This window comes from Bombina bombina, chromosome 9 (genome assembly GCF_027579735.1).
Source record: "Bombina bombina isolate aBomBom1 chromosome 9, aBomBom1.pri, whole genome shotgun sequence".
NCBI lineage: Eukaryota > Metazoa > Chordata > Amphibia > Anura > Bombinatoridae > Bombina > Bombina bombina.
Window position 1 is genome coordinate 78,451,580 of NC_069507.1, and position 21,305 is coordinate 78,472,884.

The 21,305-nt window shown below is 37.2% G+C and overlaps 1 protein-coding gene across 1 annotated transcript in view; it reads right to left on the reverse strand.

The window, feature by feature from the left end:
* PCDH15 (protocadherin related 15) overlaps positions 1–21,305 on the reverse strand; it is a 1,588,775-nt gene that overhangs the window by 1,214,930 nt on the left and 352,540 nt on the right. Inside the window, exon 7 of the mRNA XM_053692906.1 lies at positions 15,615–15,716. Within this exon, the coding sequence (XP_053548881.1) occupies positions 15,615–15,716 (102 nt within the window). The remainder of the gene's footprint in view (positions 1–15,614; positions 15,717–21,305) is intronic.

A 21,305-nucleotide genomic window follows, 5' to 3' on the forward strand; every position in this document is an offset into this window, starting at 1 on the left:
AGAGAACTCTAGATAATATATGCAAATTAGATATACAATATCTCACAGTTTTATATACAGACTACTTCTATGGGAAGGCAAGTAGGGATATTTGCCTAGATGTGTTGATTGGATATGCAATGATTTTTATAGTTCTTACTTTTATGTAATGGAGGATTTTATTACATGGAGAGAGACTTCATATTTTGCTTAACCTTTTCTTTTTACTGCTCCACAGCACTTAAAAGCAATACAATATTAACAGAAAAACATAGTAAAACAAGAACACAGATAATAGACCAATGAAAGAAAGTCTTAAGTGGTCAGATAAAAAAGTGACCAATGAGAGTAGTCCAATATCCATAAAGAGTCCACTAAGTCTGTAATCCTTCTCATTTCTCTCTCCTGCTCTAAGAGATAAGTTAATATTTATTCACAGTTATTCATTAAAGATTTGTATTGTAAATTTCCCTTTTTATTTTATTACCATTTTTATTTTATTATTAATATTTTCATTATTAATATTTTCTCTTTATTTTCCTTGCCAGTTTTCCTTCTTATTTCAGAGTTTTAGTTGTGCCTTTTTTATTTTAAGTTTTGTTTATTTTAAGGTTTTTTATTGTTTTTCCTTGACGGTCTCCCACCGCATCCTTACTTCTCTGGTTCTTAACCTTTCACCTAGCGGTTCGTTATTTCGTGCTTTTGAACTCTGCCTGTCTGTGCCGACATTTCCTTCAATGTTGGGCTTTAGCCACGCCCGTTCAGTTGCGTAGGACATGCTCCATCTTTCTGACCTCCTGCCCGCCCTGGTTTACCTCACAGACTCACGGACCACCTCAGACCGTCCCTCTACCAATTCTAAGAGAAATTTTGTTACTGTTTTTCATTATTTTAGCTATTTAGTGTAAAATTGCTTGCATAGTTGTAGCCTAGTGGTTTTTACCTCTGCTTAAGACTCCAGAGACCCTGGTTCTAATCCCCAATACACTGATTAATATTTTAAAAAATGATTTAAGAATAATTTATAATTGATTATTTTCTTGTATTACCATATATATATATATATATATATATATATATATATATATATATATATATATATCGCAAAAAGGAAGGCACTCGCCGGGTTTAATAAGGATAAAGTTTTATGACTTATGAAGTAACGTTTCAGAGTTTTACCTCCGTTTTCAAACAACAAGAATCAATGCTATACACAGCCTTAAATACCCCTTCAACATAATCACCTAGTGCAGGTGTTGCACAACACTTAGCACGCATCATCAGACAGTGCCCATCAGACAGATTGCTAATCTCGGCCGTCCTGCATCAAAGGATGACATGAAATCTCTTTGTCATGCCAAACCTCAGTCCCACAGCCTTAACTCATCCTGGCATCATACATGTAAGAAAACTACCTGACAATACAACAAATCATAAACCAGACTAAAAACATAGAATAAACAAACCACAAAAAAACAATAAAAAAACAAACAAACAAAAAACAAAACAATGAAAGACAGCCACAAAAAAGGACACACAAAGAACCAAGTCAAAAATAAAAAATATCAACAAAAAATAAAACACCATGAAAGACATCACATAAACCAGACTAAAAACATAAAATAAACAAAAAGCAATAAAAATAAAAAACAAACCAACGAAAGACAACCACAAAAAGGACACACAAAGAACAAAGTCAAAAATAAAAAAAATCATAAAAATCATAAAAAGACAACACATCACCAAATAAACATAAAATACAGATAAAAGATACTGGGTTTAACTATCTCATGCAGAGATTATAGGAAACTATGCAACTCAAGTTTAGTGTTCAGTCCTTTAGGGATTATAGTATCCAGCTTGTAGGTCCACCTTGTCTCTCTTTGGAGTAACAATCTGTTCCTGTCGTCACCTCTGCTCATCTCAGGAATATGATCAATTATCGTGTATCGCAGGTCAGCCACACTATGCCCTTGTTGTTGGAAGTGCCTAGCCACTGCTTGATTTGATTCTCCATTTTTGATGGCTTGTCTAATGGCGCTCCTATGGTTAGCCATCCTAACCCTCAGGTTAACATAGTAACATAGTAGATAAGGTTGAAAAAAGACTGAAGTCCATCGAGTTCAACCTATACAAATCTAAAATACTTACAAAAAGCTCCAGTTAAGCTTAAATAACCCCATTAAAATGTGACCCATTTAATACTAGCAATCATATCCATGAATTTTGTTTATATACAGAAATTTATCCAGACTATTTTTAAATGTATCTATGGTATTGGCATTCACTACCTCCTTTGGTAATGAGTTCCACAATTTTATTGCTCTTACAGTGAAAAAACGTTTCCGTTGCAGGAGATTAAATCTCCTTTCCTCCAACCTTAAATTATGACCTCTTGTCAGAACCAATTTTCTTGGAATAAAAAGAGCTTCTGCCATCTCTGTATCTGGGCCTTGAATATATTTATATAAAGTAATCATGTCACCTCTCAAGCGCCTTTTTTCTAAAGAGAACAGACCCAGTTTGGCTAGCCTCTCCTCGTAGGTTAATTTCTCCAATCCCCTTATTAGCTTTGTGGCCCTTCTCTGAACTTTTTCTAGTTCTGCAATATCTTTTTTAGCAATCGGTCCCCAGAACTGCACTCCAAACTCAAGGTGAGGTCTTACCAGGGCTTTATATAATGACAGAATTATGCTTTCCTCCCTTGAATCAATGCCTCTTTTAATACATGCTAGTATCTTATTAGCCTTTGAAGCCGCTGCCCTGCATTGTGCACTCATTTTTAGCTTGTTATCTATTACTACTCCCAAATCCCTTTCCTCCTGTGTTTGGCTAAGTCTTGTCCCATTTAAAAAATACATAGCCTGCTTATTTTTACTTCCAAAATGTAGAACCTTACATTTTTCCGTATTAAATCTCATTTTCCATTCACTTGCCCATAGTTCTAATTTTCGCAAATCCCTTTGCAAAGAGAGTTCATCCTGCTCTGACCTAATGACCTTACTTAACTTAGTATCATCTGCAAAAATAGAGATGTCGCTATTTAATCCTTGCTCCAAGTCATTTATAAAAATATTAAAAAGAACAGGGCCCAGTACTGATCCCTGGGGGACGCCACTGATTACCTTTGTCCAATCTGAGTATGATCCATTTACTGCTACTCGTTGCTCCCTATCTTTTATCCAGTTATTTATCCATGAGCTAACATTTTCAGCTATTCCCAGTCCCTTAATTTTGTGCATTAATCTCTCATGTGGCACTGTATCGAATGCCTTTGCAAAATCTAAGTATATCACATCAACTGATTCCCCTTTATCTATATTTTTACTTACTTCCTCGTAGAATCTAATTAGATTAGTTTGACATGATCTATTTCTCCTAAAGCCATGCTGATTAGAACTCATAATCTTGTTTACACGAATATGCTCATCAATATAATCCCTTATAATCCCTTCAAATATCTTCCCCACTATTGATGTCAGACTAACTGGTCTATAGCTTCCTGGATCATCCCTGCTTCCCTTTTTGAAGAGTGGCACCACATCAGCTTTACGCCAATCCTGGGGTACCATGCCTGAGGATAATGAGTCTTGAAAAATTAAGAGTAAAGGTTTGTCTATAACAGTGCTAATTTCACTTAACACCCTTGGGTGTATTCCATCTGGGCCTGGAGTTTTATTTACCTTAATATTTTTTAGTTTTTTCCTGATATCCTCTAAACAAAACCCAGTTAGTGGTATGGACTGGCATGTTCTATTCTGTTCCAAAGTATCATTCAATGGTTCCTCTCTTGTGTATACTGAAGAAAAAAACTGGTTTAGTACCTCAGCCTTTTCCCTGTCATTATTTATCATGCTACCCTCCACACATTTTAATGTACCTATATTATCCTTCTTAGATTTTTTGCTATTTATGTACTTAAAGAACCTTTTAGGGTTAGACTTAGAATCCTTGGCAATTAATTTTTCATTTTCAATTTTGGCTAATTTGATTGCTTTTTTGCATGCTTTGTTACATTCCTTATAAATATTGTATGCTGAGTCTGTACTATTTTCTTTTAATAATTTAAATGCCCTACGTTTTTTCCTAATTTCTTTTAACACATTTTTATTTAGCCATAACGGCTTATTTTTTTTATTTTTATTTTTATAACCATATGGTATGTCACAGGTCTTACCTACATAGAATAGGCTGCAAGGACAGTGGAGCATATACACCATATAAGGGGTCGTGCAGGTCACCCTGTGTTTATGAAAATATTTCTTATTATACCTTGGGTGGTTAAAGTATTTCCCTGCTGACATCCTATTACAGGTGGTACAACCGCTACACTTAAAACATCATGGTTTCAGTGCCTGTCTGCTTAGCCAGTTTTTAGAATAACAGTGTGTAGGGTCCGTCAATTGCAGATTATCCTTAAGGGATTTTCTTTTTTTGTACCCTATTCTCGTTGTCATCATATCCTTAAAGGGGAGTGCATCATCACTCTGCAGGATTTCCCAATTTCGTCTCAAGATCCCATTAAATCCGTTCTTATCCGCTGCATAGGTAGTTGTAAATGTCTGCCTTTTCTTACTGTCAACATTCCTACGACTAGTACTCATCCTCTGTATTGCTTGTAACTGCTCATTAAGGGCCTTCTTCTTATAACCTCTCTCGATGAAATTCCATTTCATCTCTTTGAGCTGAACGCTGGCATTCTCCTCCCGAGTGTTATTTCTTTTAACCCGCATAAATTGTGATTTAGGGAGTGCCTTTTTAAGCGCAGGTGGGTGACAGCTAGATGCTTCAAGCAATGAGTTTCTGTCTGTTGGCTTCTTGTATAGAGTGGTCTGCAAGATACCATCCTCTTTATATATCCTCAGATCCAGAAACTCTATGGTTTCCCTGTTCTAGCTCATCTTGAACTTTAAGGATCGATGTACTAGGTTCAACGCATCAAACGCATATATATTATGTGTGGCATTTATTAATTTTTTAATTAGTTATTAACTCCATTTATTTGAGCAAATAATTTTAATAACTTTATTCAGCTGTTTGTTAAAATTTCTGAAGATAACTCTCATTCATTGTCAGAAAAATCTGTACAAAACATGATTCAAAATTCTATTGGCAATTTAAAGCAACAGTTTAAAGGAACAGTCAACACCAGAATTTTTGTTGTTTAAAAAGAAAGATAATCCCTTTATTACCCATTCCCCAGTTTTACATAACAAACATTGTTCTAAAAATACACTTTTTACCTCTGCGATTACCTTGTATCTAAGCCTCTGCAGACTGTCCCCTTATTTCAGTTCTTTTGGCAGACATGCATTTTAGCCAATCAGTGCTGGCTTCAGGGTAACTTCACGTGCATGAGCTCAATGTTATCTATATGAAACACATGAACTAATGCCCTCTAGTGGTCAAAATGCATTCAGATTAGAGGCAGTCTTCAATGTCTAAGAAATTAGCATATGAACCTCCTAGAATTAGCTTTCAACTAAGAATATGAAGATAACAATGCAAAATTAGTGATAAAAGTAAATTGGAAAGTTGTTTAAAATTGCATTCCCTATTTAAATCATGGAAGGTTTTTTGGCTCTTGACTGTCCCTTTAATGTTCAGATGCAATCTGTAATACAATCTGTATCTGATATTCAACCTCATGTACATAAAAAAGCCACTCAAAAAAAGGAAGCATTTATCTGAACCATCTCTGGTCACTGCTTCTAAAGGTCTCATTATGAGTAAAAAATGTCTGCCTAGATCAGGATGGACAATATATCGGCAGTCCATTACATCAACAAATTGGAAGGAACCAATTCCAGATCCCTCTCAAATTTAACCAAGGACTTTATCCACTATTGTCTTTCCCAAAACATCTTCATTCAAGCGGAATATATTCCAGGGCTTTCGAACATGGCAGCGGATTGGGGTTCCAGGTATCTGCTGGACTCAAGAGACTGGAAACTCAATCCTCATCTTTTCCACAAGATTTCAACATTGAGAGGCCCCTTCTGTCTCAATCTTTTTGCATCTCATCTGAACTTTCAAGTGAAACCCTTTAACAGTTGGAGACCGGATCCAGAAGCTCTGGAGGCAGACGTCTTTCTTCAGAATTGGCCGACTCAGGAAACATATGCCTTTCCCCCATTCTCCATGATAACTCAGACAATTTCCAAGATCCGGAGAGATTAGATTTCCCTTGTTCTGATAACCCCTTGGTGGACCTCTCAACCCTGGTACACATCTCTTCTAGAGATGTCTTGCCTTCAAATCCCATAGGAGATTTTTATGATCTTGTCAGAATAGGTTGTCTCAATCTCATTGCATGGACAATTTCAGGGGTTTCTGGTTAATCGAAGAACTTTCTTCTGAAGCAAAAAACCTCTTACAAGACTCTTGGTCCCCAGGAACTAAAAAATGTTACCTCTCTTCATGGAAAAATGGTCTGGCTGGTGCAATCAACAACATCTGGATCCCTTTTCAGCTCCTATAAATGAAGTGTTAAATTTTCTGACTTCATTGTTTGAAGCTGGTTTGGCATACAGATCAATCAATGTGGCCAGATCAGCTATTTCTGCTGGTCATGAACTGTTTGATAATTCCCCTATTGGTCAACATATGTTTGTTTGTTACCTTATGAAATCTATTAAACTTAAACGCCCCCCATCTTCTAAATATTCACATTTTTGGGATGTAATTTATTTTTTTCCCTTTTCAACAAATGGCCTGAAAACTAATCTTTCTCTTAAACAGCTCTCAGCTAAATTAGACAATTTTCTATGTTTACTTTTTTGCAGGAGAGTTTCTGACGTTAAAGCCATAGATTGCAACAATAAAATGTTTTCTCCTCAAGGTGTTATTTTCCTCTGTCCAGAAGAACTAAGACTTCTTCTTCTACTTTATTCTATCCTTATTTTTCTGATTATCCTCATTTATGTGTTGTATTGTGTCTCAAAGAGTATGAACGTAGAACTGTTTCTTTCAGAAATTCTACTCCTTCTCAACTTCTGATTTCTTTTGCTCATCCTTATCTTCCCGTTTCTTCTACTACAATCGCTAGATGGGTTAAGTGGGTCATGATTCAAGCAGTTGTGGAAGATTTTTTTCTCCCGCCACTCCATCAGAGGTGCTTCAGCTTAGAAAACTTTTTCTAATTCTAGTTCTCTTCAAGAGATCTTGATTGCAGCGGATTGATCCACTGTTTCTATTTTTCGACAATTTTATTTTAAACCTATTCGCCACATTCCTACTCTCTTGATATCATGATCTATTTGGCTTTGAACTAGCAAAATATGAAGTCTCTGTCCTTGTAATAAATTTCCAATTATCCTAGCTTTGTGAAGGAATAATCTAGATTTTATTAAAGAGACAGAGACAAATATTTTCCCTTCCTCCCTTGCCTAATAGATTGGAATGTATGTATTTGCATTTACTATAACATATTGTTTACATATATTCAGCTTCCATTCTCCCCAAACCAGGAATCTAAGATGCTGCAATCTCAGCTTGGTTCAACAGTCTCCTGCAGTTCCTAATTATCATCTTAAGAATTCGGACCCGTCTTCTAAAATCAACTTTAAAAGCAGGAAGTTTCCTTCTGTACTCAAGTTTTCATTCTTCATGATGTTTCAGACATTCGTTATGTTCATTGTTGGATTTCAAGTCTTCTCTGATTGGAACTTTTTATCTGTATTTCGCATCAAAGAGCAAAGAGGAGGATTACAGACTTACTGGACTTTTTATGGATATTTGGACTACTCTCATTGATCATTTTTTATCTGACCACTCAATGCTTTCTTTTATTGGTCTGTTATCTGTGTTCTTGTTTTACTATCTTTTTCTATTAATATTGTATTGCTTTTAAGTGCTGTGGAGCAGTAAAAAGAAAAGGTTAAGCACAATATTCGTCTCTGTCTCTTTAAAAAAAAGCTAGATTATTCCTTCACAAAACTAGGATAATCAGAATTTGAATCTCATAGTTTTATCTGTTACATAACCTAAATAAATATTGCTTTTCACCTGGAAATCATCTTCACTAAGCAGCAAAACAAATCTATCTTCTGCCGATGAGAGTTAATAAACTCAAAACAGCTGTCCAGAAGTGGTTTCTGTTTTGCTGCACTTACTTTATGAAGGGATTGTGTGGTTAGACATAGTACAGAAGCAACAACTGTGAGATATTATCTCATTTGCATATCTTACCTAGAGTTTTCTGGTGCATTGGTAACAATGTTTACAGACTACTTCAAGGGGAAGACAAGAACATCAAAATCAACACAAAAATGTTTTACTGACCATAAAATCAAGGTCCTGCCATGGCCTTCCCAGTCCCCTGACTTGAACCCCGTAGAAAACCTGTGGGGTGAACTGAAAAGGAGAGTCCACCAGTGTCAACCTCAAAATTTTAAGGATCTGGAGAGATTCTGTATAGAGGAATGGTCTCAGATAAATATATATTCTCCAACCTCATCAGGCATTATAGGAGAAGACTGTTATCTTGGCAAAGGGAGGTAGCACAAAGTATTGACTAAAAGAGTGCCAATAATTGTGCCACTCATATATTTAACAATTTTTTTTTTAGAAACCTGTGTTTTGCTTGCAATTGTTTGATATCTATGAGAGCAGAGAATTTTAGTGTATTTTTTTAACAAAAGATCAAAAGGTTAAACCATAAAGACACATTTTTCACAGCCTTCTTTTCTCATATTTAGCAAGGGTGCCAATATTAGCGGAGGACACTATATATATATATATATATATATATATATATATATATATAAATATGTATGTATGTATATATATATATATATATATATATATATATATATATATATATATATATATATATATATATATATGTATATATATATATATATGTATGTATATGTGTGTGCTTGTGTTAAACAATTTGTATATATATATATATATGTATGTATATGTGTGTGCTTGTGTTAAACAATTTGTCAAGAATTTAAGGCATTCAAAGGGTTCATAAAATGGCTTACATTAAATGGATCGTAAAGCCATTGTCAGGGTGCCAGCAACCAGACTGAGACGAGAAGTGCAAAAATAATTTTATTAATAGCAAAAACTAATTTAAAAAGTCCACAAGTCAAATAACAAGCCAGGAGTCAAAACCAGAGCTGGTAGTCAGACGAGCCGGAATCAGGAACAAGAAAAACAGCAGAGTCAGGAACAAGCCAGGGATCAGGAACCAGGAAGAACGTCAGGCAGCCAGGTAATACACAGGAACTCTCAAAAACAGGTCTGAGACAACGCAAAGGCAAAGCATACTGAACAGAGGCCCTATAAATAATAAGTGATGACATCACAATTCTTAGACTGCATCCTGTCTCACATGGATGACGCACACCAGTCTGGCCATAAAAGGAAGTGCAGGAAATGAGCAGAATCCCCCACAATGCACCATAGTCAGGAAGAGAGGTGAGTAAAATGTCTTCCAGCAGCACATGGCAAACACAACAGGGAAAAAACCCTGACAGTACCCTCCCCTCAACGACCCTTCCCCCGTGGGAGGACAAAAGGCTTATTGGGGAAATGGGCATGGAAGGCACGGAGGAGGGCGGAAGCATGAACATCAGAGGAGGGAACCCAAGAATGCTCTTCCGGACCATAGCCCCTCCAGTGAACCAAATACTGTACATGGCCCCTGGACATACGAGAGTCAATAATGCTGCTGACCTCATACTCCTCATGGTTGTCAATAAAGATAGGACGGGGACGAGGCAACACAGTGGTAAACCGATTACAAACCAATGGTTTCAAGAGGGAGACATGAAAAACATTGGAGATGCGCATAGCATGAGGAAGGTCAAGAGCGTAGGCCACAGGATTAATCCGTCGGAGTATTCGAAAAGGACCAACATAACAGGAAGCCAATTTATTGAAAGGCACACAAAGGTTCAAGTTGTGGGAGGACAGCCAAACTCTCTTACCAATCTGGTAGGAAGGTGCGGGCAGACGCCTACGATCAGCCTGGAACTTTTGGCGCTGCATAGAAAGATGAAGGCAATCCTGAATCTGCACCCACGTGGAACGGAGTTGCCGGAGATGCTCCTCCAAAGCTGGAATACCCTGAGACATGAATGAATCAGGCAACAAGGATGGTTGAAACCCATAATTCGCCATGAACGGGGATAACTTGGAGGAAGCATTAATAGCACTATTACGAGCAAACTCTGCCCAAGGTAACAGTTCACACCAATTATTGTGGTGATCTGAGACATAGCAACTGAGGAACTGTTCCAGAGCTTGATTAGACCGTTCCGCAGCTTCATTGGATTGAGGGTTCTATGCTGAGGAGAAGGAAAGCTGGATCCCCATTTGAGCACAAAAGGAACGCCAAAATCTGGAGAAAACCTGGCTACACCGGTCCGACACTATCTCCTTGGGTAACCCATCTAAACAGAAGACCTCCCAGGCAAAAATTGAAGCAAGCTCCTGAGCGATAGGCAGCTTCATCAAGGGAATGCGATGTGACATTTTAGAAAAACGGTCAACCACCATAAGGATAATAGTATTGCCATTGGAAACAGGGAGCTCAACAATGAAGTCCATGGAAAGATGTGTCCAAGGATGCTCACCATTAGCAATAGGTTAAAGAAGACCCACAGGAAGGAGTCCAGGAGTCTTATTCTGTGCACAAACTGAGCAGGAGGCAACATACACAGCAACATCAGAACGAAGACCTGGCCACCAGAATTGTCGAGTGACAGACCAAATCATTTGGTTCTTGCCTGGGTGACCTGCAGCTTTAGGATAGTGGTAAGTGTGCAAAAGATTAGCTTGAAGATTCTCAGGAACAAAACACTTACCACTAGGTTTCTCAGGAGGTGCATTGGTTTGTGCATCCAGGATCTCCTCCCCCAAGGGAGAAGTCAAATTAGTACGTATGGTAGCCAAAATATGGTCAGGAGGTATAACAGGAGAAGGTACAGACTCCTCCTTGGACAGAGGCGAAAATTGTCAAGAGAGGGCATCAGCCCTAACATTCTTACTACCAGGCAGGTAGGAGACCACATAATTAAAACAAGACAAATATAGAGCCCATCTGGCCTGTCGGGGCGACAAATGTTTTGCTTCAGATAGATAAGTTAAATTCTTGTGGTCAGTAAGAGTGAGTACTGGCATGCTAGTACCCTCGAGAAGATGCCTCCATTTCTTAAGTGCCAAAATTATGGCCAGTAATTCCCTGATGCCCTGTGGAGACAAGAGGGCACCTACTCCTGTCTCCAGGGTTAGGATGAGCCAGATCTGGAGCGGCAGCAAAGGCAGTCTTAAGACTATCAAAGGCCTTAATGGCAGTAGGTGACCAATGGAGTGGATAATTCTCTTTACGGGTCATGTCTGTGATAGGTTTGACCAAGGAAGAAAAGTTTTTAATAAACTTTCTATAGTAATTGGCGAACCCCAAAAAACGTTGAATAGAGCGAAGACCAACTGGGAGAGGCCAATGCAGAACTGCAGATAACTTGTCACGATCCATGGAGAACCCTGCAAAGGAGATAACATAACCTAGGAAGGTTACTTGAGTCTGATGGAACTCACATTTCTCGAGTTTACAAAACAGGCCATTCTCACGTAGTCTCTGAAAAACCTGTGTAACATCAGAATGATGATCCTCAAGTGTGGGTGAGTATATGACAATGTCGTCTAAGTACACCATAACACACTGCTGCAACATATCTCGTAGGACATCATTAATAAATTCCTGAAAAACAACAGGAGCATTACATAGGCCAAAGGGCATTACAAGATACTCATAATGCCCGCTCCTGGTGTTAAATGCTGTTTTCCATTAGTGGCCCTCCTTAATCCTAACGAGATTGTACGCTCCTCTCAAATCAAGTTTAGTAAAGACCATAGCTCCCTTGAGGTGGTCAAAGAGTTCCGTAATAAGCGTAATAGGGTAAGCATTCTTAATGGTAAGACAATTAAGACTCCTATAATCGATACATGGTCTTAACTCGCCACCCTTTTTCTTCACAAAGAAGAAGCTAGCCCCTGCAGGAGAGCAGGTTTTGTGGATGATCCCCCGTGACAGAGCATCGGCAACATACTCCTCCATAGCACAATTCTCTGCAACAGACAGAGGGTACACCCAGCCCTGAGGAGGAATGGCTCCAGGTTGCAGGTCTATGGCACAATCGTAAGACCGGTGAGGAGGCAACGTACCGGCATGCACCTTGTCAAACATGTCTAGGAACTCTCGGTACTCCTTTGGCAAATGAGATACCGAAGAAGTGCACTAGACTTTAACTGGTTTCCCAAGACAAGTGGAAATACATTGCGGGGACCACGACAAAATTTCGGACCTGCGCCAGTCAAGACTGTGCTTTTGGAGCCAGGGATAACCCAGAACAAACGGATAATGCAGAGAGTTTATCACATGGAACTGGAGGGTTTCAAAATGGACATGATCATGTTTGCCACACATCGATAAATGCTGACAGCATACACTTTTTCTAGTGAAATGCTTGTGCTATGCCGCCCCCTGCAGATTGGCGGCCAATCGGCTTCTAGCAGGGGGTGTCAATCATCCTGATCGTATCCTCAGGAGGTGACGGACGAGTTAAGGAGCAGCGGTCTTAAGACAGGTTGACCCATTGACAGGTTGATAAATTGGCCCCTTTATGTGCTCTGCTACTTCCCAGTAGTGCACTGCTGCTCAAGAGCTGATTTTAACTATGTGCTTATGCCAGCTTATCTGTGCAAAGCTTAAAAAAATTAAAAAATACTGCATGGATTGGAGGCAACAATTGGAACCATTTAAATTTAAAATCTGCTGATTAATTCTGAAATACAGAGTATCCCTTTAATAATAGAATGATAAATAAATTACACTGTCCCTTTATTTTCAAGTTCAAGAATATATGACTTTAATATCCACACAGTTGTAACTACATTGATAGACAAGCAAGGCTATTACAAATGATCAAATATGCACAGCTATAAACTGTCACTTTTGATGCATATTTAATTGAAATCATTAACACAAGAAATTCATAGGATAACTAACTTGTAAGCACTAGCAATGAGCATTTTACATTTATTCAACACCTCGCTCATTTTTTATGTTTAAAATAACTCTTGGTACATTGTGTCTCAGTGAATAGTGTGTGCTTGAATATTTCATAAGTTGTTCTCATATCAATCTTTCACTTTGTTATCTAAATGAAAGGTTTTAAGAAAGATAATTCTGCAAATTGTATTACAAGAAAGTTTGATGAATTACCAGATTCGGTACATCTGTTCACAGGTGATACAATTAAAATATAATGTAGATGTATTAAAAGGATATAGAGTTTCATGTAAAATAAGTACATTTTTTGATAGTTATGCAAATCAGATGATTAATGTTATTAAAATACACACAAAATCTACAATAGAAAAACATTACATTTCTTATTTAAAATTCTGACTAGGTGTCACTGCTTAAAGAGACATTCCAGTGTAAAAATAAAATGCTTAATTTTTTTAGCCTATTTTTTTTTCTCAATGTGCTTAAAACAAGGGAAATATTTAAACACATTGTTAAAGTTGCACATCTGGTGTGCTTTCATTTGGTTGCTGAGTTTTGCGCAGTCCGTTATTGGAAGATACACATGTATGGCGCTCCTTATTGGCTCAAAAGCTATGTCCTTCTTAGAGGCAGTGAATTATTGCTTTGCATGACTTTAACAATGTATTGGTTAAGAGATCTTCATCATGTATTATGTGGAATGCAATTATATTTTGGGTAACATTTGGAAACCTAAGAATCAAAATGTAATATAAGCTTTTTTTCTCTTAACTCACCCTAATTTGCTTTACATGGATCAAATATTATGCAGAATATATTATGCAAATTTTAACTGCACTTCAATTTCAAGATAAGCTAAATTAGACTTTTAATACATCTAAAAATACAAAATGAGACTGATCTCAATGTTTGTTTACTAAATACAAGGTTTATTTTGATAATGATGTCCTTTTAAGATCTATGAAGTGTATGACAACTGTTTCAGTTTAGCAACAGCATACATAAAATTAATAATCAGAAAAAAAGATACATTATACATACATATATGCACACTAAATAAATGCTTCTCTGAGTTATTATAAAGGACTAGTTTACATTCACAGCAACTATTATTTAGAAAAAATGCCTTCAAAAATTGCCTTGTTCACTGGTCCTACTTTAGTCAAAAATGGGCTGACCCTCTCACACCCGCTTGTGACAGCAGCACTATAGTGCATGCACAGGGTGTGTTTCTTGCAGGTACTAAGAGCTATGAAAACAGAGTAGGGTGATAGGTCACAAGTCTAAAAATAGAGAGCTGTTTATTTTTTTATGTCCTATTCATACATTATTCACAGCAATCCATAAATTGTTTTATTACAAATTCCTTAAAGGAAATCCATCTAAATTGGGACTGTTGTCTAAAAACAGGTTGGTTTCAATTTAAAGGGACACTAAAGACAACACTAAACTTTGATGATTCAGATAGAGCACACAATTTCAAACAACTTTCCAAATCACTTCAATGATTCAAATGCGCACAATCTATTTATTTGCACACTTTTTGAGGCACCAGCAAGAATTCACAAAATATTGTATATGTATATGCATTTTGTGATTGGCTGATGGCTGTCACATGATACAGTGGGAGAGAAAATACAACTAACTTTAAAATTTGTCAGAAATAAATCTACTACTCATTTAAAATATGTTTTTTATTATCTTTTTATTATACATTTACTGATTGCACGTTTCTACTGTGTATAGTGGTAGTTTAAAAACGTACATACTTACAAACACACATTTACCACTTACTTACCAACATTGATAAATTAATAGAATACATGAAATAGTCTATGAAAAGATAAAATTTACATTTCAGTTAAAATTTAGCAATTCACTCTTCCAAATCGGTCTGTTTGATTTATACCCAAAATATTGTAAATTATTTTCACATTTTACAGAAACATTCTACATTTATGAATTACCTTCTTTAATTCCTGACCTGGCAAAATTAGCCTAGTATTCAAAAGCTGGTCTTTTAGTCTAACAGGGATAAAGAACTTCTTCACAGAAAATGTGGCTAACTCATAGAATAAACTTCCATTACAGGTGATAAAAGACTAAGGACCCAATTCTAAAAATGTTGCCGAGTGAGACATGGTTTCCCACGCCAGTAATCGCAGGGCCTGCCCTCAGGGAATTTTATAATAAAAAAGCATCTGTCCCTGCGAGTCTTGAGATATCTCCCATAGAAAGTAAAGGAGCTCGCTAGAAAGGGAAAATTTGCTGGGAACAGAGAAGTTATCAGGTAGGAGGGAGCACACTTTAAAATTAAATATTTTAGTCAATACAAATCTGATTACTCTGTTTTTACTGTATAGTTTCTTACAATTACCTCTTTTTTTATATACATGTGTTTTTCAATTAGTATAAAAAGTATTTTGTGTATTTCCACATAATCTTGCCACCTTTTAGTCTGTGAAGAAAAACAGCGAGATCTGCAAGGGGAAGATGTTTACAGAATGCCCCTGTTCAACCCATTTGCAGATGTGGGGAAATTAATAATTCAATAAGGAAAATTTTCTCAGGAAGTACTGGTGGATTATGATGATAAAATACCAACCTATTAGAATGTAGTATAGAATGCCAGGCCGCTCTGAGGGAGGCTGGATATCCTTGTCTTGGTCAACCGCTCGTATAGGTGGAGTAACATTGACAGGATTTACTTTTGCCTAAAAGAAAAACAGATTTGATTAAGAAATCTGGATATAAACATCTGTGTGAAAATAAACTCATTCTAAACAAGCATGACAGGATTGGGGACATATATAAATAAGTAACTTTAGTAAGAAAACTATGGATTAGATTTATTGAGACTGATGAGGCTTGTATGTGGCCTTGTCTTTACAGGGAGATTATACACTCGATTTTTCTTTGCATAAATGTTTTATAGATGATCCATTTATATAGCTCATCTGGAAGTGTTTTTGTAACAATGTATAGTTTTGCTTATTTTTTAATAATGAAGCCCACAGTGTCAGATGTATACATTTCCTGCCCTGAAGAATCTATCTGCCCCTATAACTCCACCCTTACATTGGTCGTAGACAATCTGGCCCCACCTACCATAGCTCAGAAATCATACACTCATCCTCAGCCCTTGCATAATCTTCTGACACGGTACCTACGCAGATGTTCCCATACTGCTGAGCGACACTGGAGAAAATCTCGGAGTTCAGCTGACTTTCTTCACTACAAGTTCATCTTGAACTCTTACTAATCTGCCATTAAGCTATATAAGCAACATTACTTTGCCACTCTTTTTTCTACTCTTTCTTCAAACCCAAAATGTCTGTCTTTAACATTCAATACTCTTCTTTGCCCATTCCTACCTCCTACTACAATTTATCTCTCAACTCAAGATTTTGCCAGCTACATCAATAACAAAATAGACTCCATCAGAAATTAAATCAGCTCTCAACATGCTACCGGCCTCAAACCCCCTAAAACCTCACAATCATCCAAATCCCACATAGCCATAAATTTATCTCAGAAGTAACAGAAGGGGGTGCATTTCTTCACTTATACTATCCTCTCTGCTCACTACCTGTCCCCTTGACCCAAACCCCTCACAGCTACCCCGCCCCCTCTCTTGTACCCTTACCCCTATACTCACACACATTAAAACACGCACTGGTCACACCTATCCTCAAAAAACCTTCTCTCGACCCAACCTCCCCATCCAACTACCCCCCTATTTCCCTACTCCCTCTTGCCTCGAAGCTTCTCGAAAAGCTAGTATATGTACGTCTTGCCCATTTCCTTACACTAAACTCCTTCCTTGACCCACAGCAATGGTTAAGGTGACCAGCAACCTATTTACAGCAAAATCCAAAGGCCACTTCTCCCTGCTTATCCTCCTTGATCTGTCTGCAGCCATTGATACTGTTGACCACCCTCTTTTGCTCCAACCCCTCCAATACTTTGGGATTTGTGCACAGCTCTCTCATCGTTCTCTTCCTCTCTGTCTAACCGTACCTTTAGTGTAGCTTTCTCTGGGGCATTCTACCACTTTCTGTTGGGGTACCGGAAGGCTCTGTCCTCTTGTCCCCTTCTCTTCTCAATCTACACGCCATCTTTAGGTTCCTTAATAAAGTCCCATGGGTTTTAATACCATTTGTATGCCGATGACAACCAAATATACCTCTCTTCACCAGACCTATCTTCTTCCTTGCAAACCTTTGTCACTAACTGTCTCTCTCATATCTCATCTTGGATGTCCTCTCACTACCTTAAGCTAAATCTCTCCAAAACTGAGCTCCTTATTTTCCCCCTTCTTCAAAAATCTCCACCCCCAACTTCTCTATAACTGTTGATAACTCCATCATTACCCCTACCCCACATGCTCAATGTCTTGGGGTCACACTTGACTCAGATCTTTCTTTCACTCCTCACATTCAGTCCTTGGCTAAAGCCTGCCGCTTCCACCTTAAAAACATATCTAAAATATAGATATTTCCTTTCACAAGACACAACTAAGATTCTAATTCACTCTTTCATCATTTCCCGCCTTGTTTACTACAACTCCATCCTCTCTGGTCTCCCTAGCTACCACCTAGCTCCTTTACAATCCATAATGAATGCCTCTGTCAGGTTCATCTTCCTTACACATTGCTCTTCATCTTCTGCACCTCTCTGCAAATGCCTTCACTGGCTTCCTCTTGCCTCCAGGCTTAAACACAAAATTCTCACTCTGACATACAAAGCCCTCAACTGCCCAGCTCCCCACTACATCTCAGAACTTGTGTCCAGATACTCTCCCTCCCGACCCCTTCACTCTGCCCACAATCTCCTACACTCCTCCTCTCTTGTTAGCTCCTCATATTCCCATTTACAAGACTTCTCCAGACTGGCGCCCATCTTGTGGAACTCTCTGCCTCGCTCCACAAGACTCTCCTCTACTTTTGAAAGCTTCAAGTGCTCCCTAAAGACTGTACTATTCAGGGATGCATACAACCTCCGCTAACCTTTCCTAATTCAAATGCTATCCCGTTAAACCCCTTAGCATGTAAGCCTATGAGCCCAGCTGTTTGTAGATCACCCGCATAAGAGCCGATTACAACAGTGCAACTCCCTGCAGGGACCTTTACCCATTTGACCTCCTAGAAATGTTAGCTTGTATACTGCCTATGTTTATAGCGCTGCAGAATCTGTAGGCACTCTACAAATACCTGATAATAATAATAATACAGACTACTGCTAAATCCTGTTTATGCTATCTGTCTTTTCAATTGCAGGGAATGGGGGGGAGTGCCTGCTTTTCTTGTTTTTCCAATCCCTTTCACTGGGTGTCACAGTCAATTAATAAACAGCGCTAAACTGGGAGCTTCTAAGTAAGTTTTTAATAAGTTTTATACTTGATTTTGTTTTATCAGTATCTGTGCATATTCTTCTTTATAGTAGTGTCCCTTAAAGGTAAGATAACTTTTTTAAATCATGAGGCTCACTTAAAAGGACAGTAAACACTATGATATATTTATATAAAATGTTTAGGTATGCATAATAAAACAACTTTGCAGTATATTTTCACGATTTATTTTGTCCCCTTTTTATGTAATTTAACTCTGAAAATGATGTGTGTGAAACAGAAAAGATACAGCTACCAATAATATTCTACACTTCACCAGTGCTCATTCTTCAAACACTACTAAATCTCTTCCAGTAAGAGAATTTTTGAGGATCAAGAGGAACTACTCATATAAGAATGCCTATAAATTTAGAGCCCCTGAATTAGAGACAAGATTAAATCAAAGAGGGTATAGTAAAAAATTAATAGACAAGGCAAAAAAATATGCAGTCAATACTAACAGACAATATATATATATATATATATATATATATACTACAGAGATATTACTATACTGTTTAATTTACCATCACTTTAACCCCTTCCTGCGTTAAAACGTTCCATGCCATCCTAACATTGCTGGGCTTTAACACCGAAGGACGGCATGGACGTCTTACCATGTAAGGTGTCTCCTTTTGATGAAATCAAGATTGGACTGGGGGCATGCCTAACAACATATACAGCCCCCCATGATCCGATCATGGCCTTGAATTCACGTGATCATATCGACAATCACGTGATTTCATTTTTACAGCAAGTATTAACATCAGAACTTAGCTCTAATGTTAACACTTTAGTGTCGGCTCAAAAGGGTTAAGTAATTGTTTGTTGCAATGAAAATGAAATATCTCTGTGTATATTTATAAAATATTTTACCAGGAAGGATACATTGAGATTTCTCTCGTTTTCAAGTATGTCCTGTGTGTACTATGGGCTCTTAAAACCATTCCAAAAACTTCACTATGAGTCCTGTTGTAAACACTCCAAAATGCCAAGCTGTGAAATTGAATCTAAGCTTCTATATAAACACTTCACAACACACAGTGTGATTGAAACCTCTTCTAGTCAAAAGGTATCTTCAGGAGGTTTAGGTTAAAGTCTTCAGACAGTAAGCTCTCCTAGTAATGTTATTAAATGCTACATCTGCTAGTGTCAAAGCCAATCTTTGTTTACAAAGCCTATAATTTCAGTCTGTGCTCAATATGCTAATTAAATATTGTTAAAAAAAAATCAGTGTTTAGGCAAAACATGAAACAAAGTTTTCAAATGTGATACATATTCTATTTATATTTAAATAGTGTTTGAAGAAATCCTGTTTCTGATTTTTGCAGCTCTCTGTTGCAATACACTACATATCTATCCCTGCTATGCTTTAAAGCTGTCTTGAGTCGCATTGCATGTGGGATTCCAACACTAAAATAGAATGTTGGAAACTGTATTTGAATATCTTTACCAAGAGCACCCGTGCTAAATAACTGTTTACTGAGGCTTTCTGTCACCTAATTTAGGAGTTAATCACAATCTGTAGTTCAATAGTTATCTGAAGTTAACGGCTACTGATGAGCTATTTTCTATCGCAATCAGCCATTTTCATTGCTTATTGGCAGCACTTTTTTCATTATCATTTCTGTGAAAATTGCTCTTATACTTGAAGGGACATTGTACACTAGATTTTTCTTTGCATAAATGTTATGTAGATGATCCATTTATATAGCCCACCTGGGATTGTTTTTGTAACAATGTATAGTTTGGCTTATTTTTTAATTATATTGTGCTGATTTTCAGACTCCTAAACAAGTCTCAAAGTATCAGATGTAGACTGAAGTCTACGGATTCCTGCTTGCTATTGTTTGTGTAATCTATCTTTTCATATGTAGGGAAGGGGGGTGATGTCTGTCCTTCCTGCTTTCCCAGCCCCTTTCACTGGGAGTCCAAGCCTAACCTCATCAAAAGTGCTAAACTGGGAGCTTCTAAGTAAGTTTTTAAAAGATTTTATACTGATTTTTTTAGATCATTATCTGTGCATATTCTTTTTTATAGTAGTGTCTATTACATGCAGTTAAAAGAAAATTGGTGTACAATGTCCCATTAAAGGGATACTAAAGTTAAAATTAAACTTCCATGATTCAGAAAGAGTATGACATTTTTAGATACTTTCCAATTACCTTCCATTATCAAATTGTGCACAGTCTTTCTATTTGAACACTTTCTGAGGTCCAAGCTCCGACTTAGCATGTACACAGTGTATACGAATATGAGTCAGTGATTGGCTTATGGCTGTCACATGATACAGAGGGGAGGCAAATTGAAGTCAATTTTGAAATATGTTAGAAATAAAAAAATCTACTGCTTATTTAAGATTCAGAGTAAGTGTTATTGCATTGTCCTTTTATTTTGCACTTGTTAATTATGCAGTTCTACTGTATTTAATAGTCCTTTAAAGAGACATAAAACCCAATTTTTTTCTTTCATGATTCAAATAGAGCATGTGATTTTAAACTATTTTCCAATTTACTTTCAACTTTGTTTTGTTTTCTTGGTATCCTTTGTTGAAAAGAATACCTAGTAAGGCTCAGGAACTGCTGATTGGTGGCTTCACATATACAGTATGTCTCATATTATTGGCTCGCCCAATGCGTTCATATAGCTCCCAGTAGAGGATTGCTGATTTTTCCACAAAGGATACCAACAGAATAAAGCAAATTAGATCATTTAAGTAAATTGGAAAAAAAATTAAATTATATTCTCTATCTGAAAAGAAAAATGTTGCATTTTGTATCCCTAACAAGTTCCAGTCCTGTTTTTCATATCGAAATCCAACTTCTTGACGCTTAACAACACATTTATGGATCTGTTTTTCACTTAGGTTAATTGTACACATCACCTTTTTAGCACCATTACCCACTA